The following is a 23,283-nucleotide window of genomic DNA, read 5'->3' on the forward strand; positions in this document are numbered from 1 at the left end:
TTGACATTTTCAGCGCGGTTTCATTAAATAGCTTATTTTTCGCATCTTTTGTGGAGGGCTTCGAACAGGAATATTAATTGCGACTAAAACATACAATTAGCGTACGCCAATGGCGAAGCGTAAGTGACAGCTGTTGTCATTGATCAATGGCGCGCGCGTTTAACAGCCGAATCCCGATGTTTTCTTAAGATTGTTGATTCAATTTACCTGCCGTTGCCAGCAGTCATCGTAGAGAGTCCGTGATTAACAAGCGCTTGTGAAATCCTTTCCGTCAAATTCAAGCGACAGGGATGGGATTTTGAGTTTCAAAACAGACGACAGTTAAAAACTCAATAAGATCCGTTTAGCGTCTAAAAGCCGGGTAACGTGCAAGAGTCGAAGAGTCAACTAGAGCGTCGAGATCTTATATTGTCATGGAGAGCGCAAGAATTCCCATGCGGGGTAAAGTGAAAGATGCCGAAGCTGAAGCGTTGCTAAAGTTGCTTCGACGAGAAAAGGAGTTTAATGATCGGCTCTCAGCGCCACAAATTCATCAGAGGACTCCTTTACCCGCAATAGGAGACAGTGGTAACAACACCACGACACTACAAACAACAAGTTGCGACAGAACAAATGGAACATTCCTAACACAAACATTTGAAAATGAAACTGGTCCGGCTCTCAATTCCGACATTGAGCATAGCAAGGAGCTGGTTAGTGACTCAAAATATCTATGGTCATCGAAAGGAGACGTGAACAGTAATTTTCAACCTCCTTCGTCTTTAAAAGAGTTCTACATTCCCCCGTTCACGTGGAAAGGAGAGCAAAGTTCGTGTTACACCAAACACGAACGACAAAGACATGGGCGAACTTTGCCACCCCTTGAGATTCCCGTTACTCCTGATTTTGATCTTCCCGAACGTCCCTCGTGTCCTAAACCAGGCTCACCGAAGTTCTGGGAGGATTAACTTGACTTTAATTGAAAACAGAAGCAAAGTCGGTCGAGAAAATTTCAACCACGAAGGCAGTGAGTTCGGGTTAACTAACCTTGACGTGTTACAAATGTATTTTCCACACGGGGAACAGGTTTGTTATATGCCTGCTCCTATCTTGTCGGATATATCAGGTTAAATTTCCATCCTTGAATAACAAATCCCACCAAGAGTTGAGACTGAGATAGATCTCAGCGGTACAATATGGTGTGAATAACAGTTTATCACGACATTCTTTACAAAGCCAACTATCTTAGAAGGAAAGCGAAAGAAAGCTCTGCTCGGTGTTATTTCTCATATCGTACTACGGATCTTTCGAGCATATCAGTCTACATAGATACATTGATAGCTTTTCATAAAGATAAAAAAGACATATGTTGTAGACCTGAAGTAATTAATTAGCTGTCTTGGTGGGTACCATTCAAAACTAATCTAATTGTCGGACAGCATAGTGACACTAAGACATGAAGAACTGTTGGTGGCCCCGAAAGGACTCTCATTGGGTTTTAGAGCAACTTAAGTTACCGTTTCATGGGCTGAAATTCAGCATATCTTCCTCCGCCGAATGTTTTCATTATAGCAGTAAATTAAAATGTCAAGATCTGGGTCATGAAATTTGCGGTTACAAGGATTTTGAACATGAAACGATTGACACTAATTCCCAAGAACAACAAATCCCGATGAAAAACCCTTTAAACTCAAGTACTTGGAGCAAACCGGGGATCCCGAGTTTCCACGGCGACGTGCTCTTGTCTTAAAGCTATTTTTCTGGGATTGATAACTAACAGTACCAACCGCAATGTAAGAGGAAACTAAAATAACACCTACAGTTTATCACAAGACAAATCACACCATCCTAAACTGATTAAAATTGAAACTTAAGTTACCTTACTTTGCATTGGTCTCTTTTCTAAACAACACATGGAAAGTTCAATCAAGTGCACCAGTAGTTTGTATTCAAAGCGGGTAACTTGGTTAGATTTCTGTTAATTTGAAACTATATCCGTAAATAAAAGGCCATTCATTTCCTTTGCTATTCTCGTTTCCCTGCACAATCATTACGAATGTTTATTTTAATTCGAAAGGAAACAATTCCATATTTTTTCGCCTAAAAGGTTCGAGAGTTGACGCATGTTACATGTTACGAAAGCCGCACGGATGGCAGTTGAAAGCGAAACAAAGAAAAGCTGAAACAAGGAATAAAAGAGGCGAAACTTGATATAAAAGGCATGCAAAACGTGGGTTTTCTCAGTTGCGAAGTCGTGTTTGTGTTACGTGTTTCGTATGTTAATCAACCTTAACACAAGTTTTACATTTGCATAATTGAACTCGAGATTGTTCAAGATTCTTATGTAAACAGTAAAACAACTGAAAGCACTTGAGTAAAACCTTTAATGAGCTGCAAATTAGTTTGGAAATCAGTTGTTGCAACCTGAGAGACATTTTTAGAAACAGTGGGCAGTCATCTTCAGAAGCGAGACAGCTTTGCATTTCTGCTCACGAAAAGCCCTCTATTTGCTTCGTTTGATCGTTTGGATGATCAGTGAAACAGATGTACAGTGAAAAAAACACCAGACGATGCATTTAAAATCGCATTGGAGTGATTTTAATTTATATTACTCAGATCTTCCTAAAAGGATGCGTAGTTTGTAGGTATAACATAACGTGAATACTTATGTTACTTGGCGAATACTGGGTGAAAAAAAATATGAAAGAAAAACATAAATTCAAGTTGCGTTTTCCTCGAGACGAAATTCAAGCTTTTGGCTTTCGCGTGATTTCGTTTCTTGTTTGAACTGCGAAATACCTTGTCTTCAACTGAATTAGCGATCTCGTGTTAATCCACTAAGATGATCGTCAACTAAACTGGAGCTGATTACCAACATCAACAGTTTTAAACGTTTAAAATGCTGTGTTTGTAATTCTCTTGTATTTGTGACTCTGTAAAGCTGCTTATGATTCTTAGATGTCGCCAGTGTTCGATAGAAGACCTTTAAAAAGTTTTTTTTCTTTATGGTAGCCAGGAATAAAGGATAACTACAAAGAAAGTATGAATATTATCCGCTAAATTTGAATTTAAAAAAATCAACTATGGACACTAATATTTGACCCGGTTACGTTTTTTTAACACGGAGTAGCGGCAAGAAAAACAGCAATCAGTGCAAATGCCGACTGTATCCTTTGTGGTTGCGGCGATGACCTTTCAAGCAATTTGTTCCCCAGGTTAACGTATATAATTTCGGTTTTGATTGGCTGTTGATATAAGTGTGCATTAGCTAATTGCATTCAAGTCTGTTCAAGTAGACTTTCGTAAACAGTTTAGGGAACCACACGCGGAATTTAAGTGAAAACATCAATGAACTGCAAATTATTTGTAACTCGAGGTGGAAAAAATAGTAAATCTCCTTGCTATTGGGATAACATGGTCGCAGTGGTGAAACCTCTACGCATATGCGAACATAAAAATGATTGAGGATTTTGCGTGGACGTCCGACATAATTCTTTCAGGCGAAACAACCTCACAAACAGTAAGTCGCAGTGTTTACAAGGCGATTAACTTTTGTTATGGATAGTGATATTGATGACATGCATACCATAACAATTTCTGGATCATTCTGTTAAGCCACGCCGTTGGTTATGATCACAAGAAGCAAAAATCGCCAAACGGTCACTAGTGCCCAAAATCGCTAAAACGGCCAATAGTGGCCGAAATTGCCAAACGGCCACTAGTGGGCAAAATTGCCAAACGGCCAGTAGGGGCCAAATTACCAAGCGTCCACTAGTGGCCAAAACTGCCAAACCGCCACCAGAGGCCAAAATTGCCAAACGGCCACTGTTGGCCAAAATCGCCAAACGGCCACTAGTGGCCAAAATTGCCAAATGTTAGTGGCCAAAATCGCCAAACGGCCACTAATAGCCAAAGTCGCCAAACGGCCACTAGTGGCCAAAATCGCCAAACGGTCACTAGTGGCCAAGATCGCCAAACGGCCAATCTCTGAGTGGCCAAATTTGCCAAACGGCCAGTGGTGGCCAAAATTGTCAAACGGCCACTAGTGGCCAAAATTGCCAAAGGGCCCACAACTGGCCAAAATCGCCAAACGGCCACTAGTGGTCAAAATCGCCAATCGGCCACTGGTGGCCAAAATTGCCAAACGGCCACTAGTAACTAAAATCGCCAAACGACCAGTGGCCAAAATCGCCAAACGGCCACTAGTGGCCAAAATCGCCAAACGGCCACTAGTGGCCAAAATCGCCAAACGACCACCAGTGGCCAAAATTGCCAAATGGCCACTAGTGGCCAAAATCGCCAAACGACCACCAGTGGCCAAAATTGCCAAATGGCCACTAGTGGCCAAAATCGCCAAACGACCACCAGTGGCCAAAATCGCCAAACGGCCACTAGTGGCCAAAATCGCCAAACGGCCACTAGGGGCCAAAATTGCCAAACGGCCACTAGTGGCCAAAATTGCCAAATGGCCACTACTGGCCCAAATCGCCAAACGGCCACTAGTGGCCAAAATCGCCAAAGGGCCACTAGTGGCCAAAATCGCCTAGCGGCCACTACTGGCCAAAATCACCAAATGGCCATTACTGGCCAAAATCGCCAAACGGCCACTAGTCAGCCAAAATCGCCAAACGGGCATTAGTGGCCAAAATCGGAAAACGGCCATTAGCGGCCAAAATTTCCAAACGGTCACTAGTAGCCAAAATCGCCAAACGGTCACAAGTGGTCAAAATCGCCAAACGGCCACTAGGGGCCAAAATCGCCAAACGGCCACTAGGGGCCAAAATTGCCAAACGGCCACTAGGGGCCAAAATCGCCAAAGGGCCACTAGTGGCCAAAATTGCAACATGGCCAATAGTGGTCGATGTCCCCAAAGTGGCCACTAGTGGTGAGAATTGGAAGAAGACCACTAGCGGCCAAACTCGCTAATCGGCCTTTGTGACAGATATAGTGCTCACATGTTCTGAATGTTCGTCCTGTACGTGAGGGATGACATTGCATTACAATTTATGTTGGTCAACTGCGCGGATGTGCGTGACGAACTAAGAGGTGGCGTGAAATTCATAATATCTTTAGGGGTTTAGCTGGATTATCTGGTTTCAATGTTATATCAGCCTCTCACGTAGTTACAAGGCCAGGCTTTAGTTAGACGGTACTTAAACCACTAATCCTTATGCGAGCGCAGTTCATCGAATAAGCAAGTATCACCTCCTCTTACTATATAAATCAGACGAACACTTGCTAAAAAGTTAGCTTAAATAGAAGCACACGTCCAGTCAGCCATGTGGCGTCATTTCCTTCTCTCCTGCTCCTCTTCGCCTACTTCGCAGATATATATATATATATATATTTATTAAAAACTGGATCATTGGATAATGCAATTCAAGACTTTTTATTGGCTTAGCCATTATGGTATATCAGCCAATATACCATAATCTACAAATATGGTAAGCGTACGCGTCAGCTTAAAATCAAAAGGGAGCTAAAAAATCCAGTTTCTTCTTACAAAATAATAATTTCTTGAGGGCGTTTTTAATAAAACAATTATTCCACTCGCGCTTGTTGGATATGAGGTGGTTATAGCCAACTCGGCGCTACGCGCCTCGTTGGCTATCTATCATCTCATATCCAACGCGCGCTCGTGGAATAATTGTTAAATATACGAAACGTATCTCGATCGTTTTGTCATGCAATATACAAAAACGAGGTCAGCAGCTCGTATCTGCCACTAAATTTGAATCAACAATTACTGTCTTCCTCTGTTGTCCGATACTGAAAAGAATAATTTAGAAATGAAGACGCTCAGACACAAAGTTTCACAACAAAGATACAGTGCCTGATAATCTTGGCAAATCTGACGCACGTGACTCCGTATTGGTGTAGAAGACACAGGACACCGCGTCACAATAGAAAACCGCCGCATCGACCTGTTTTACATCGTTCTTTTGTCTTTTTGTTCTTTATTGGTTTACGTTATTAATTCTGTGTCTTCTAAACCAAGAAAAATCCTATTGACAATATTTAGGATCTTTCTTGGAAAAAGAAACTCTACATAGAAACTTCAATTTTCGCGGGAGACACCTCGGTATAAATTTCAGTTAAGTATCACATCAATAAGCCAAGGACTGCTATAGTGTTTAGTTTTAGACGCCTGGCAATCTTTATTTTCAAACGATCAAGCGCAAAACTAAATTTTGCCGCGAACGGTGACTAACCATGTAAAATCAAAATCTCAGTTTAAAGCAAAATCCTTCACGAAGGCTCCGAGAAAACTCGCACTAAATCTTAGAGCGTTTAAAGCAACATTGAGACCAAACATCGAGAAAACCTAAACGAAATAGGGAGATTTTAACTCAGTGGCCTCGTGGCACCGTTCAAAGATGGCGCTACCACACTTGCACGACAACTTAGATGTTACGTAAGGGAACCCAGGCGACGGCCGCGCGTCGACAAGTCGCGGCACTAAAACTGAAATCGTCGCTTCTTCACCTACGTTTTCCCGCGCTTCAGGCGATTTTCAATTCTTGGTTTTGCTTCCAGTTCTCGTTGCGTTGTTATGACGTTTCCTTTGTTTTCATTGGCCATTGAACAAAATGTTATTTCCTTGACAAATTGAACTTGTTTCTGGAAACGTGAGGAATAACTTGATTCAGTTGCATAAAAAGTGCCTTTAAAGGATGACTAGTTCAGTCTGTGTTCAAGTCGTACGACAACGTTCTGTCGGGACAGCTTTTGTTAATCAAACCTCACTCGTCCATATAAGACGCATGCATGCATGCAAAGTTTCGCCTGAGTTGCATGACTTGTAGTTACCTGACTAACTTATAAGTAACGTCTTCGACGAACAATCTCTCTGACATCGTACAGTTCAGTGTTACGTAATACATGTTGTGTTATGTGCAGTACCCAAACATGTTGCCGTGCGTTGCATAGCACTAAACTTAAATTCAGAGATGTACGTATTTTGTGTTATTTGTCTCTTTTTATGACCTTTTTTCATGATGATTATTTTTTGTAAAAGTTTATTTCATCGTCCATTGACTTTATTATGATTAAAAAGTTTAGACGTCAAGTGAAAAACAAAACAATTTTGTGACCAGTAAACTAAGCTCAGTAAATCTCATTTATTAGGATACTTGGGGTGTATTTTTGATTCAAATTATATCTGACACACAGTCGTATTTCCACTACGATATGACTGTAGAAGAAACTAAAATTACATATTGCTTATCCATGTATAAACACACTCGTTTTCTTGCACGTGAGATAAATTGTATTTATTTTACAAAAGAGTCAAACTGCAAAGTCCAGGACACCTGGAAAGTAGTAGAGATAAAAGCGGCTATGAATACAGCGTAGCTTTTCAGTGAAGTCAGAGCGTGTTTGTGTCCCGCTTGTGAAAAGCTATAAGCCATGTCGAGTTCGCTTTGGTTTTCATTACCTTTAACGGTTTACTTTGATAAGGGATGTCCTCCGTTTGAAGGTCTATATCGTTTGAAGAAGTCACCATTTCCTCCGTGTTAACTCGCTGTACCTCTTGAATAAGAGTGTTGTACAGGATTCTCGCCATCTGTTTGGGAAGCTGTTCTGAGATGGATGGACTTGTTTTGCGTATTCTTGTCATCTTGTTGTCCAATCGTTCCCCTGGCGAAAACTTCATTTATAACTTGCTGGGTTAGTGATTTTTCCTTTTGCTCTTTGAAGGACTTGAGATCTAATCACGGAGAGCTTGTGTTGCCGATGGAGGTTGTGTGATCTCAATATCTACGGGCCATCGGTATTCAGTTTCTATATCTGATGATTCTTCATTAAGCCCGGCTCAGTTGCGGCTCACAAACTTATTGTTGTCCACTTCCTTTCTTCTCTTCTTTGTCTGTACTTTAAAACAAAAGATTAGACGCAAACAACTTTGCCGCCTGCATTGAGATCGCTTTAAAAGTGAGAAGTGCAGAAGATAAGAAAGGCAACAATATATTTTACAGGGATGTACCTCTTTCAAACGCTTGAACAAGCATTGATTCAGTTTGGTACACGAGATACCACTAAATGCAGATAACAAGGAGATAAGTAAAAAATCACGGATTATGCACGTGTGACGCAATTACCTACCAAGCCTTTCTTTTGCCTCACTTTGTTATTTTTCCTCATAAGCTGCGCCGGAAAGAATGTATGAAATCGAATTATCGTGGTTTTCAAGGGCTGTCGGAGATTAATTCCGGTTTCCGTTAATCGAAGTGACAAAAGGTTGTATAACTTCATTGTAAAAATGGAATGCTTTCAAACTCGAAAAGAAATATATATAGATAGGGAAAATACGCATTTAACAAAGTATCCTGTTTTCTGATTGGTTACAACATTACTTCCATTGCACGCAGTAAAACATCATATGCCATTAAAAGAATCAAAGAAAAACAAAACAAAAAAACAAAACCGCACAAAACCGTGCGTCGTGACATTTCATTTTAAGTTTCAAATTTAAAAAATATGTTCGTAAACTCCTCCGGTCTGCAGAAGCATAGGAACAAAGGCTTGAAATTAAGTACCACCAAGATGAGCCCTCAGGCTATATTCAGCAATAACTTTAACCTCACTTTGCGTGCCACTTGTTTAGTTTTACCTTCGATTAACAACGGTTGTGTTTGAAACACTTCAATACCTGGTGACGTGCGTCAGTCGCAACGCCCAAAGCCGGCTTATTTTGGATTACTGGAAGAGCTATCTTACGTCTTTTCTGCACGATAAGTTTCTTAGTTCAAAATAGAACTTTTCAGAGCCTCTGAAAGCTCTCTGCCTTACTCAGTAAGGCAGAGAGCTTTCAACAACATCGTAGAAATGTAAACGTTGTGAAGGAATGACAATGCGCATGCATGGGTGGCAAATGAAATGAAACATGAGAGAATAAGCTCTTGTGACTAAATACTTCGTGGCCGGGTATGACCCAGCGTTTCGTTTCGTCTCGACCAAAAACGTGTCAGCTACTTTTCCAAAATGTCAAGCAAACTCATTGAGCGGCGTCTCGCTCAATCTCCTGTTTGAGAATTCAATATTTCAGCAGTCTGGTCCTTTAACACAGAAGGATTACAAAACGCGCATTCACGAATTTCAACATAGACAACGAAAAAGTGTAAAATACTTTTAATTTAAAAAAAATGCAGAATGAACTTTCTTCAGTTTACAAAAATTCAATAATGCATAGTACGACGTTTGCTCTTAAGTTCGGCACAGAATTCGAAGTAAACCATAGGGTTCTGGATTCCAGAAGTGGAAGGAGCGAAATCGATCCAATGTTTTGATGATTTCTCGGAAATTCAGTGCGCATGCCAAGAGATGTCCTTTCTATCAATGTTTTCAAGAGAATATAAACTGTGTTCCGTATTCTCTGGCGATTTTTTTCTTCGAAGAAAAATGCACCTTTGAGTTCAACAAAACTTGATTGTAGACACGAACAAATGCGTTGATCAGTTTTCATTAAATTCCCCTATTTTCTTATCTTTCTTTTGGAAACGAACCCAAGTCCTCACTGTGGTAATAGTCGCGCGTAGAATGATGACAGCTGTTTTGTTATTCAGGGAGAGAATTACCAGCCTAATCCTTGCGTTCAGCGAGGAAAAGAGTGCGAAGTCCGTGGAAATTAGGAAACTGCGCGATGGTAACGGTAGCGCGAAAAACGAGGGGGCTTGGGTCGGGTAGCGACTAGAACCAAACCTCTCTCGTTTCTTTCACTCTTCCGTTGGCCGTTGCCATATCGCGCTGTTTACTTTAATTTTGCGCCTCATTTTACCAACTGAAAGCCTAAAACAGGCTAGGGGATTATCAAATGGAGACAGAAAATTTAACCAATCCTCCTTCTAGGGCTGTAAGCAAGGCCCAAAATCTCGTGATTGGGATAAAAAGAAGCTATCCATTTTTTTTAGTCCCCCTTTTATGTATTATGTTAGCAACAACTGTTCCCCCCTCCCTTCCCCCTGTAAACCACGTCATCCGCCAAAAATCCTCCGACCTACCCTCAGGATATAAATAATGACTGCTTTCCTTTTCTCATCAGAAAATTGGACTCGTAGATCGTGTTTATTTTTATTTATGATAGCTCAACTTTTAATTTCATTAGAGAAAAGGGATCTTTTGAAAAGTTACTCCATCGATATCTTTGTTTCTATGATGTTCACTTTTCACTATTCACACTTTTTTTTTCTAGTTTTCATTCTCTGTATTTCTTCAAGTGCAGTCACGTTTAATGAAATTCTCTATCTCCTGGAAGTGATTACACGCAACTCCTCCTTAAAGCATCTACACACCATCCAGGAAACAGGAGACGAGAAAAGACATACTCATCAGATAGGAGGTGTACTGTTACCTCAGTGTTATTCAAATTCTCTCAGCTGATTTGCAAGGAAGTGCATAGCAATTTTCAGGAAAACTTACGAATTTTATCTCGGGATCCTGGGAAAATGGTCAAATAACGGTTGGTAGCCTCTTATGTATCGTTATCTTCCATCGTTGTTTAGATGTCCAGGGTAAATCTGATTTTGTTCGCCTTAAACCCGGACGGCATTTAGTTATTCTCACCGCCTTATCGTCTGGGCATGGAGACGGTGCTTTTAAGCTTGGCGCGGTCTTTCTAGCATCACTGATATCTCGCAAACGTTTGGCCAACTCTTGCAAACTTAAATCTGCTCGTTTGGTAAACAATGGTTCCTTTATTGAAGGTGTGGGGTGATGCATTGTTGTTGATTTCTCTTTAAAAGCTTTCGTTGATTGTTGTTTCTGCGCGTGAAGTGTAGGGTTGTAAATGCTCGGTAGCGACTTACACCCTGTCAGGCCTTTAAACGAGAAAAATTTGCGTCGCTTGGCAACTTCGTGTTCTATTCTCTGATAGGTCCTAAGCAGGTTCGGCCTGTCAATCATCTATCGGAGTTTCCAAGTCTCTTCGTAGCTTTGCCTCTTGAAGGTAGATGGTGAACAGTTCTTTCTTTGTCTGAAACGAAGTCTCTGAAGCCATTTGTGACGTTCTCGAGGGACCATTATAACCTTCCATGAAAATACTAGGAATCATCGTTGGAGCTAAATCATTCATTTTTTTAACATTTGCTAAAAAATCAGCGAGTAGTTACGAGGCCTCCATATCTGTGGCCGTACCACCACAAGTCAATATCATAAGTATATTGCAGTCAATACGTGTTCCATTATTTAGGTAAACAACATATATCAACGTACCACGTGTCCAATTTAATTCTCTTACGGGCTAAAAAATAATTGTTTGGAGTCTTAATCCTCAAGAATGTCTATTGTTAAAAACACATTAAGTCGTCTGCATTAAATGATGGTATATTACGGACCTCTATCGATCCAAACAAAGAAAGTTGTGTGGGGCATAGCTCTCTGTGTAGAAACCTTGCGAAATAAGCGCGGCGAAAGAGGTCTTCGAGCATATTCTTTGAATGCAAAAATTTAACGTAGCCTTAGGATACCGAAATGGAACTGCATTTTGACCAATCTCTTGCCCGATCCTTTCCCTTATTGAATGAAATAAACAAGCTTTTAAGCTAATGAGTTATTCGATAGTGTTTTAGTGCATTTCTATTGTTTGTTTTTAGCAGAAACGGAGTTGATTATAGCCATTAGATTTCAAACGATAATAGTTTTGAGCGACGGTGACAATTTATATTTTTCAGAGAGCTGTTCGGAACCAATATCGGCATACTGCTGAACAACTCTGAAAGCTCTCTGTTGTTAATTACTTCACGGTACTTTTGGGCGAAAAAAATTATTTTCAGTTTGAAGAAATTTACGGAACACCCGTTTAATAAGTCAGAAAAGGACACCAAAGAAACATTTACATACGGTAAAGGAACAAGGCTGAAAAGTTTTGAAACGAACGGTACCACAATGTGTTACTTTGCAAAATACTTATATCATTACTGTAAAGCTCCTTTAGTAGCAACGTTGCCGATAACTTAAGTAAAATGTTATCGAGAAGTAAAGATGAAGGGGAAAGGATTTTGCAAACAAACAAAATTAATCCCATTAGGGCGCTTTTCGATTAAATATCGTAAGAACAAAGTCAATCTAGCTGCAGTGGCTAATCATATGAAAAGAAAATTTCAACAGTAGTCAATGAGAACTCAATAAAAAAACAACAACAACAAAAACAAAATTCGAATGACATTAGATTTTATTAGACATTTAAGAATAAGTATTAGCGAGAAAAACACACAACGTTTCGAACAAAAACAAAAACATGTAAACTGGTTTAAGCCTTCAACTGCTGGAAAACGCGAACAAGTCGCGATTGGTTTCAGTTTTGAATCACTCGCCAGGCAAGCTCTTTTCGTAATAAGTAGCCATCCCTGACTGAAATCCTGAGTATTGGGAGCCGCGGCTGCGGCCAGGTTACCAAGCTTTTCAAAACAGGCGGCTTACCCGGTCAATTTATTAACAAGTTGTAAGCCATTTTTGACCAGCCTAGCCAGTCTCAAAACGCGGTGATAAGTAAAATCATCTTTTTTTTTTAGCAGCTGATATAGAACTTACATGGTCTCCACGGGACATACCTCTTCAGACAATTCATGGCCAAAATCTTTATGATTTTAGAGCTGTCACTCGTAGTGCTCTGGGCTGTGAATCTTAACTCAAAACTAGCATTCAGAAAAAAAGTATTTTCATTCTTTTTTATTTCGTGTAATGCTGAATTTCGATTCAAATGGTATTAGACTGATGGAGATTTTTACGCCCTCGTTTATTATCACTATTATGGTTGTAATTACTTTTTCTTTATGTCTGAAATCCCTATTAGTATTTTTGTAATTTTGTCCGACATTAGCAATGTAATTTGATGAGACGCTAAACCAAATTGATTTCGTGAGACAATTCTGGCGCAGATTATTGCACTTCTGTCTGGAATCTTGTTTACTTCATGATGGAAATCGATCTTCGATATAATTACATCTCTATCAGGCGGGCTGAGAGTAAATTTTTTTATTATTGTCAGATCATTTGCACTGTATATTACAAAGTCGTGTCGTAAAACTTCTCAAATCATGAGAAAAAAAAGTAACAAGAGAACTAAAAAAAGCTAGAATTGACAACAATGACTAGAGACTACTGATAAACTAATGATATTACTAATATTAAATGACAAAAGTCTTGAAAGGAAATTGTACATAAAACGAGATAATTGAATACATATCAACTGATCAATCAAGAGGAAGATAAATTCAACTTAACTTTTTGAACGATTTCTGGAAGATCAATATAACAATCTTCTGAAGCTAGGATCTCAAAAAGTGTTTGTTTTATTTTGCTCTTGAAGGCATTTTTTGAAAGTTTTCTTAAAGATACAGGCATTTCATTCCATATTTTTGTTCCGATTCAAGAAAATGAATTCACTTGAATTGAGAGTCTGGAATTTTGTGTGTAAAAGTTATTAGAGGCAGAGGATCGAGTATTATAAGAATAAATATCAGAGACATCTCGAAAAAGATTTTGAATGTTTCCAGGAGCATTACTGTATCTTATTTCAAACATAAGGATTAGCTAAATGCTCATAATACAAAAATTTTAACGGTAAGACACCGGCGTCGATAAATAAAGGAATTGCATGCTGATTTCGCTCAGAGAAATAGATAAAGCGGAGAGCTCCCTGAAATACAAGGTTTGTACGTCTTAAAATGAAAAAAAGAAAAAGACCTTCCTACAGCGGATAAGAAGGGGGAGAGGGAGGGGAGGGTGAAGGGCTACCCTAGAACCTACGCTGAGCTTCACTCCTGAATGAGCATGATCAAATCTTTCATGGACAAAAGTATTGCATTCACCCCCTCCCAGCTAACGAGCTTGCTGATATTTTTGCATGTATATCATTAAACAAGGAATTATATCAAAAACCGCAAGAATCATAATCCCATTTTGCATTACGGATGTTCAGGTATTGTACTTTGAAAAGAATTCTTCCTCTTGCTACGCGTCAGTTGGACAGGAAGAGATCGCTGAGACACAAATACAAACCGTGATGAAAAAAGCCATTTGCTTCCTCATATTAAAGGAATTCATGTCAGTTTGGTTACGGCTGACAGCAAATGACAAGTTGGAAAATTTAAGACGAAATTTTTCCATACACACTCCGTGGAAAGCTGTTTTGTGATTCAAAGACGGAGTTAACGTGACTTTTTGTTGACTGGAAGTAAGGCCAAACCTCTTCGGAAGATTTCAAACTTCACTCCTCCTTGTTTACTTAGTGATTAAATTAATTCAAAATTAGGAAAGCGACATGTAAGAGATGCACTTGAAGATTACACCGAAGAAAAGTTCATACCCCGATACAGCAGCTGAAAGGTTTTGTTTTGTGATTGATTGAAAGAAAACTCGACATAGTTATGAAGACATTTTGACAGGGAAAGTATATCGAACAACAGATTTTATTATGAAATTATTTCAAAAAGTAAAGATGTCATAACATCTTTGTTTTACTAAACCGCATGATATTCTCATTGTGAATACATTATCCACATTGAAGGATTACTGACTGTAATCTCATAAATCGATTTTTTCTGATGTTACTCCCAGTTCTCGAGTCCGCGAGCCTTGCTCGTTTACACACGATTCTACATAATGCAACCTTTTTCGAGTGGTGACAATGATTCAGAAAAGCTAGATGCTTAATTAAACCTTTGAAAATTTAATTAAATATCGCACAGTTACTTAACGTGCAATACACTAAACGTTTCAAAATAAATTGGATTTAATTTTCACATAAGAACATGGTCAAAAGATTGTACGCTTCGATTGTTAAGAATATCATTCTTTACTCGGTTTTAATAAAACATCGAGGGTTATTCAATAACATCAATTCTTTTCCGTAACAGCCCTACAAAAAAACAAAGCGCCTTAATTCAAGCTTTGATTGATTGTCGTTTGATCTTGTAAGCCAGTCCTCTCAATTTTGAGACCTTGTTCTAATACGTCGAAAACTCAAAGGTGCAATTGTTTATTTTCCTAAAGTAAAGTATATCTCTGGTTTTGCATATAGTTCAGTATAAATACAAGTCTTGGAAGGTGAACGAAAATCGATCTCCCTGCCTCTAAGTCATATGACATTGCGAAATACTTCAAGTGCGAAGTTGACGGTCTTTATATTCTTTACTAAGATACATAACAAAGATGTTCAAGTATAAAGAAAAAGGTCATGCCAGGTTTACCGTAACAAACTCGTTAGGATAAATTTGTTTCTCGCGTGGGCGTTGCGTTTTGCAGAATTCTTGATTGTAAGAAATTTACCTTTAGACTCCCTTTGGCGCTGAGTTATAATGCTGGATGTTAACTCGTTACTTAAACATTATCTTCTCAAATTGAAGCTCGCCATAAAGGGGCCGTAAATGAAGAAGTCATCCACGAAACCTTTGTGAGTCAACGCTGTTTTCTTAAGCCATGATTTATGTTTACTTTTTTAATGGTGGTAAGTTGCAACTGTCAGTGACACGTTCATGCCCTCTGGTTCCTCGGCCATTCGCCGCTTACTATGCCTCGCATGCATTTTTTTCTTCCATGGCCCCTTCTCCGTATTCGCCGTAGCTTTCAGATGGTTATTGTCTTTTAAGCCTACTGACGGCTTAACACATTGAGTCACGCGCATCTTAGCATTCGCATCATCCGTTGGGATGTGTGGCGAAGGTCGTCCAGGCCGATTTGTTTTTGATTTGTTTCTCCGTCTCCTTTTCTTCTCGCTCGATAACGGGTCGGTTGTAGCAACCAACTGAACCTTTCCACCGTTTATCTGCGGTAATTTAGTAGAAACGTCCTTCGTTTTCTGCGAGTTTCGGAGTATTTCTGTCATACTCAATGGGAGTTGACTAGAGGGGCTTAATTCAGGCAGGCGAAGAGATTCTTCAACCAGTTCTTCGAAAGTTTTCTCAGCTTTCGTTTTAGTATTCTTTTTGATGTCTAAGGTCGACAGCCCAGATCTTGTGTGCTCCGAATTTAAGTCCATGATGCACTCTTGTTCTTTGTCAAGCATTGGATGACCGACACCGCTCTCTAACGCATTAAACTTGGTGGGGGCAGTATACATGCAATGTAACTTGTCCCCAAAATGTTTGCACGGTCGAACGAAATCGAATTGTCAAGCTTGACAAATAGGCTGTAGTTTTTATGGCACTGAGAACGCTTTTTATCAGCTCATAAAATAACTTTGTTCGTCTGTCGAGCGACGATTGGAGTGATGGTTGAGACGCGCTAGAATAGTTTCCTCTCCAAAGAGATCTTTCGAGCCGAAACCAAACACCACAAAGAATTTTATGAATTACAATTATTCAGTATTATGATAGTCAACATCTCTTGCCTCTGACCTCTACATGACCTGTATTTTCAGTGTTGTTCGGGATTTGGCCGATAGGCGCGTTGATGAGATCGAAATGTTGTACTAAAAGATCACAAAACTCTAAACTCAAATCGTGTTCTCTGTATAACACAAAATTTGCGCTCAGTGGGTGACAGAACAGCCGGTTTTAATTGGGTGCAAAACGCATTTTTTGTGTAAAAATTACCCACCAAGAGCGCAAATATAATGACGTTTAGTCTAATGCATTTCTTAGTCTAAAATACACAAAAACTCGTTTGATTGCTGTATGTTTGTTTGCGCCTATCTTGCTTTTTACACAGAGTACATTCATGTTAGAATCGATCACAATTCTTTTTCGTTTTGCAACACTTGAAAAATGTCATTCTGCTATGCTGAAAAAAACTTTTGCGGTCTGGTGGAAGATTTATTTCAAATACTGTATCATTACTGGTTTTTTAATTGATTTTATATCTTGTAGATTCTCAGCGGCTCGATTGAAGAGGTCTCGGAAACTGAACGCGTCATATAAAAATGCTTTCAATCATGATTACATCAATATTAGCATATAGTTTCATTTACGAAAAAAAAAAATGCTTGGTCTCAAAATTAAAATATAACCCGACGGGGGTTGCAGTGTTGAATAACAAAGAAGAAACTGGAGGAAGGAAACTATTTGTTCCTCTCTGTGCATATAACGATCTTTTAAATACAAATTTACCTGTAATGTACCCGCTTTTCATGGCGCATAACAGTTTCAAGTGGACGAAGTGTAGCAGTAATAAATGTTCCCCTTGTACCTCTTAAGTTTTAGGTCCAAAATATATTGTCTATATTTAGCTAATGAGTGCATCCGAAGATAACTTGTCACATTTCACTCGCCATCTTTTCACCTGATGATAATATGTTTATAGGAAGCAATATTTTGTCTCCGTGTAAAAGTTTTATTTTTTATATTTTACTGAGCTCAGTTTTTCAGCTATATCAAGGTCTGCTTTTTGTTAAATACGTTCAAAATTTTTTGTGTTTTTAATCTTCCGGAATATCCTTTTCTAGACTATTTTTATCATCTTCTCAGTTCGACTTAATCTAAAAATTTTTTAATCCTTAGACTTACGGTCTAGTCCAAAATATATTTCGCTCAGTCGTGGTGCCTTCAATTTTAAGACTTATATGTGGTAATTCTAGACAACACAAACAACCGGCGGCCATCACTGCATTAGAGTATTTCCTAAACTATTGCTACTTCTTTCTTGACGGCATAGTAAGGCTACAAAATTTTCAGTTTCATTTCTCTTCGCTATTGTCGTTGGTAAGCAATATTAACCAGCTGTCACAAGTCACTTCCACTCAATCTCCACACAGTGCGTGCGTGTGTGCGGATCTATCCCGCGATACGACTGTGAATGTATATTGCCTTCAAATGGCCTAGTTTACAAAGTGAATGGCGGATTTAACATTTCATTTTCAGTATTCATAGAAATTCTGATTTCTCCTCAGTTCCCATAACCACTAACTTTCTAACGGCAGCCCTTAGAGGTCTTGAAGAGAACAGCAACAGTAACTTAAGGAGAGAAATGCTACTGAAGTGGTAAACTCATTGACCTCGATGGAAGACAGCAATTGACACGGATGATAAAGGCGCGCGTTGAAGAGGCAGACCTCAATTGAGCGAAACAGGGTCACAAAGAAGCGACGCGTATCTTAGCTGACTTGTGTTTATAGAATTGTTTTAGGGATGTCTGTCCAACTTTCTTGCGCATGCTCTTACACTTGTCTAACCGCGGTCGTTTTGGTTTTTAGCTGAAGCAAAGTGGTTGTAGCCATGTATTTCAGACCAAAATGTAGCGGAGTAGTTTTTCTTGGCCACAGCCGTTATGTCGATAGGCAACTGCTAGCTTTTGTTTCCCATATAAGATAGTTTGTTCATTTACTACAGTTGACGACAGTTATGCCCTCCGGCGATTAGCCTCGGAGCGAATGGCTGAAAAACCGGAGGACATGTCAATTATCACCAATGATATAGCTTGACGAATATAAAAACCCAAAGAAAATGATAAACAGAAACAGCGTGAATTTTGTTTTTTTAAAAAAAAAGGTAAAAGCCTTTTTACTTGTTTTAGTCTGATAAAAGCTTTCTTTTTGTCTTTTTTTCCATGAAAAATAACAGAAGCTCAAAGCATCAGTAAATCTTGTGCTATTTATGTTACAGATTTAGATTAATGTGACAGTCTGTTACTGTATTTGAATATTTATGTCTGGTTTTGAACTAAGCGGGAGGATCCGTCAGAACACGGTACACCGGCAATTAGTTCATTTTCTGTAGAGAAAAAATATTCTGGAGAACTTTCAAACAGTTTTTTTGCATCTAATTTTCTTAAGAAAACACTAATTGTAGTTCGAACTTCGTTGATTTGTAGATGCTTCCACTTAAAAAGTTATTTTAAAATTCAGTCTTTCATTCAAAACGGTTCCATAATCATTAATATTCGTGCGAGTGCTTGCATCCCAGAACACCATGCATTCGGCCCGAGCGGCATTGAAAGTTGGTGGGTACAGGAACTGAGGAGAACTCAGAATTTCTATGAAAAGTGAAAATGACAAGTTGAATCCATTCATTTTGTAAACTACGCCATTTGAAGGAAATATACACTCTCCGTCTTATCGCGTGGAAGATCAGTTGCACACACGCGTGCATTGTGTGGAGTCTAGCCAAGTTATAAGAACATAAAAAAGTGTAAATTATGCCTGAATTAAAATCTGTCACCAATACGCAGAATACTGCCCAGGCATTTTTGGAGCTAAAACTGCAGCACGGGCAAATACCAAAATCCAAATCGCATTTAAGCCATTCAATTCATGACATGTTTTAACTTATTAGGGACAGGATCTTCGACAAACCAAGACGGTAACTAGGACGTGGCATAACATGAGATCTATTGATGAGTGGAACAATAGCTCAGCACGTTCGTCTTAACGGCTGAATACATTTCTTAGCTGTCCTCTACAAAACGACAACGTCACGGAAATCATCCAAATTTACTTGGTCTGGGAACGGAAACCACGATGGAAAATAATTTAAGTTTCCATTTGCCGACTCAACTTTGCTTACATACGTTATGCTGAATTGGATTTGCGGCACCGTAAGAAACGGTAAACACATCTAGCCATTCGTTAAATTCTGACTAAAAAATGAATTCATTTCTTAAATCGGCGTCTTCCTCGGCGTTGCCGTCCTGACTGCATAAGGCCCTTAAATGACTCTTAAGGACCAGTATTGCGTGTATAAAAGATGTTTCTGCCTCTTGACGAATTAAATCTAATTTCTAAATCTCGATTTTCGTTTTCTAAATTTTGATGGTCTTTGATAAATATAGAATTTAATCTGGGCTGTCTTCTCCTGATGTCTAATGTGTGGCCTGTAATGCATCGCTTGAATAATCTTACTGAAACGGATTATTGGGAGAAATCAATCTCTTGCTAATATTTTGGGTGAACATTTTCCACTAGTGAGCTCTCTTTTCTTCCCTCCAGCCAGGGATTTAAATTGATGCCAGAGAAATGGACTCAGAAGCATCCATTTCTTGAGCGATCAGTAGTACTTCTAGCTGTCCTTCATGCAGAAACTGGATCGTGTTCAGACAGACAGCTGGATCTTGCGGTTTCTTGTTGGTTTCCTTGCCAGCTGTCCCTCACGATATCAGCGTGACACGACCACAGCAACATACAATAAGTCTCAAGAAAAAACGAGGGAAAATAGCTTCTAAACGCCGAGGTTCGACCTTGCAAAACACAGTAAAACACGTGACTCGCTAATAACACGTGTATCCCGCTCGGAGAAAAACTGGTACCAAATGCGCGGGAACGCTAGAACATGAACTATAAAATCGACTGCATATGCCCACCCAGGTACACACAAAAATTCGGTCAAACACTAAGGTGCTCTTACAGTCCCGCCACTGGATTCTGAAATCCAGGCTTACTTTAATACTAGTTGCACTATTTCAGACAGAAATTAAGGTGATAACATTTCGTTTCTATATATGGTCCCAAAACTTTCATGAAAACTTACCTTTTGGCGGCCACAAGTTTACTAACTTAGGGTTATTTATTTTGTTACCGTATCAAGATCAAGCGCTTTTCTTACTTAATTGTATTATCGTTCAAAACCCCTTGTTTTCACATCATTGTACTTGATAGGTGAACGTAAACAGCTTATTACTCGTATGGTTAACTGACATACGTACACTGATTCCTAAGAGAACACTAATAACATTACCCCCGCCAAACAATGGTCGAAGCCAAATTACCCTTGAGTATACGCAAGGGTGACGCCCCTTGTAATCATTTAGATGTACACATCAAGTTATTGTTGACGATTAAGCTCGCGGAAGACATTACCGTGCATTAAATGTTGTACAACTCGAGTTATTAACTTCAATAGTGAAATATGTCTTAAATAGAGTTCATCTGGGAAAAGCTAAATTTGAAGTGTATGTTTAGATTATTGCTGAGAGAAAAAATATAAAGCGACATAGCCAAATAGCTAATTACTTATAAAAACAAATGGCCAAGTAACATAATGGATAATACTTTTGTTAAATACATGTAAATTGCGGCGCTATGGAAAAGGTTTCAAAAAGTAAACAGACTGGGAAGTCTGCGAATTAAACTGTCTAACATGCACAGGAAAAACAGTCTGCACCGAAACACAAGCTCGATGCGGATTGCTCGAGCAGCCCAGGTGCGCTTAAACGAGATAAGTGACAAAATAGAGCGAGACAAACATAAAAGCAACAAATCAAATTATCATGAGAAAGTTAAAATATGGAGTGGCTCAAATCGATTCATCGCGTGTTTGAACCACTCTACGTTATCAAAGAAAATCAAGCAAGACTTGCAAGAAGTCAGCCTGCTCTTTCAAAACTGGACTAAAAAAATCGCGCGCGTGAAAGCGATGGGATGCGAAAAGATGGATCTGTGTCTGTAAAACAAGAGCCTAGATTATTACACTGAAGAGCTGAAACTCAGAGTAACGCGATAAAATCAAGACGGAGACATACTGAACCCGCAATGAAAGCATTGAAAGGATGGACAGCCAAACCCGATAACTCCAGAAGTCAGGATACCGTAGCAGGTCCCGCGCAGTTGAGGCGCAGGTCGCACAGCTGGTCTTTCCCAGGGTCCTCGAAAACCGAGGCAGAATGCCCACGATTGGCACTACCTCAGAGGACCGAGAGAGAGCGTAATTCCAAACTCCGCAGCACTTCAGGGGAGCCTCATATTTCTAAATCAATGTGCACAATTGCATTGGGCTATATGGCTTTCAAACGGGTTTTAAAGAACAAGAAATTGTCCCAAGGATTGCAACCCAAAGTTGTTTATTCCAGATTCAGGTCGATGTCGATGCACGAGACAGAACTCAGTGCAAACTCGCGGTTGGTCATGCCTGAACACTCAGAGGCAATAAATGAAAAAGAGGACACTTTAAAAGGGCTATTTCCAGCCACACAGAAAACTGTTAATCCACATTTAGTAAAATAAAGATAAAGGTAATCGAAAACCCAGTTCTAAAAGGTGTGCTTCGGCGTGCATCACTAGTAGACGACAACTTGTTTTATCGCTATCCTGGCCGTTAGGCGATTCACCTATGAACCCTACAAGGGTGCAAAAAAGCTTACTTAGCCCTGATCATATGCCACACGCACAGAGTCCAAATGTGTCTCCTTCACGCTCTGAAACGTCTGTCAGAAGTGGGAGACACGCATTGAAAATGTAGCGAGAAAAAATGGAAAGAGCTTCTGGCTCAGTTGAACAGGAGCACTCAAGCGAGAGTGACGAGGAAATCAAGTTCGTAGCATTTGATGAAAATGTTGGTGAAAAATCTTTGCTTAGCAGGCTGAACAAACCACCCAAAAGAGGGTCCAAATTACTAAAACCAGTGGGAACTGGTTGTTTCAGTAAAATTTTCAGACTTTAAGTCACAGCAAAACATGAAATATTGTTTTTCGTTTTTGTCGCAGAGGTAAAAATTCCATTTGAAAGGTGTACAGATACAATATATTCACAGATGATACAATAAATGCCAAAGAAAGACGCTAAAGAAAGATTGTCGCAACGTCTTATCATTGAATTGGGACACCCTTGACAATTATAAAATTGGGTGTTACCTTTAATTTTGGGTGTTACCTATAAATTTGGGTGTTACCTTTGAGGAAGTGCCAGTTAATTGGGACACTCATATTAATTATCTACTTAGTAAGGCTAGCATTAGGTTGTATATTTTAAGAATATGTAAATATTATGGCTACTCTATTGAGAATTTGGACTTACTTTTTCAAAGTTTGATTCTTTCACTTTTTACATATGCGATTGAGGTCTGGGGGTGTGCTTTTTATAGTAAATATTTAAGTAGGATTGATAAGCTCTTTGCCAGGTGTTATAAGCTGGGTTATTGCTTAAAGCAGCACAGTATCTTGGATATCCGTCGTAATAGAGATAAGAAATTATGGCAAAGGATCTCTTCCACCAACACTGAGTTAAGCGATCTCTTACCTCCCCAGAGAATACGGCAGTTGAGAACTGGGTCGCATAATTGTATTTTACCCAAGGTTCAGACAAGCTGTTTTAAATTAGTTTTTATTAATAGATGCCTTTTCAATAGTAATTAATACCTTTTCTTTTTCTTTATTCATTCTATTCATGTTAATTGTTGCACGTCTGTTTGCACAATAATTCTTAATAAAGACCTTTATTATTATTATTATTATTATAAATATCGAAGTTTCAAAAATCACACATTAGTGGCCAAAATCGGCCACTAGAGTCTAAAATCGGACATTAGCCACCTCCACTTCGATAAATATTTATTGAATGTGAAGGAAAATTTTTCGTATCCTATTTGGTGCTCAGAAAGGAATAATAGCTGAAGTTCTCTTATTAGTTGTTATATAGAAATCTTTTTAGATTTATTTTGAACA

General features: G+C 39.2%; 2 protein-coding genes and 1 pseudogene across 3 annotated transcripts; 2 read left to right on the forward strand and 1 right to left on the reverse strand.

Annotated features, from left to right (window-relative positions):
- Window positions 1-91: 91 nt before the first annotated feature.
- On the forward strand, window positions 92-2,005 carry LOC111323227 (uncharacterized). Its single transcript, XM_022926543.2, has one exon. It carries the CDS (start codon window positions 414-416, stop codon window positions 945-947), a length of 534 nt encoding a protein of 177 aa, XP_022782278.1. The 5' UTR covers window positions 92-413; the 3' UTR covers window positions 948-2,005.
- A 3,344-nt stretch (window positions 2,006-5,349) lies between these two features.
- Window positions 5,350-8,488, reverse strand: LOC148727928 (uncharacterized). The gene is made up of 2 exons (XM_088726108.1): window positions 7,418-8,488; window positions 5,350-6,600 (listed from the first exon to the last, which is right to left on the reverse strand). The coding sequence occupies exons 1-2, from the start codon at window positions 7,634-7,636 to the stop codon at window positions 6,466-6,468; spliced, it is 354 nt and encodes a 117-aa protein (XP_088582234.1). The 5' UTR covers window positions 7,637-8,488; the 3' UTR covers window positions 5,350-6,465.
- Window positions 8,489-14,004: 5,516 nt separating this feature from the next.
- On the forward strand, window positions 14,005-22,876 carry LOC148727929 (uncharacterized; annotated as a pseudogene). Its single transcript, XR_015988644.1, has 5 exons — window positions 14,005-15,370; window positions 19,185-19,456; window positions 19,838-21,213; window positions 21,322-21,844; window positions 22,083-22,876. The product of XR_015988644.1 is annotated as an uncharacterized LOC148727929 (transcript).
- The last annotated feature ends 407 nt before the right edge of the window (window positions 22,877-23,283 follow it).

The sequence above is a fragment of the Stylophora pistillata genome, chromosome 6 (assembly GCF_964205215.1).
Source record: "Stylophora pistillata chromosome 6, jaStyPist1.2, whole genome shotgun sequence".
NCBI classification, from domain to species: domain Eukaryota; kingdom Metazoa; phylum Cnidaria; class Anthozoa; order Scleractinia; family Pocilloporidae; genus Stylophora; species Stylophora pistillata.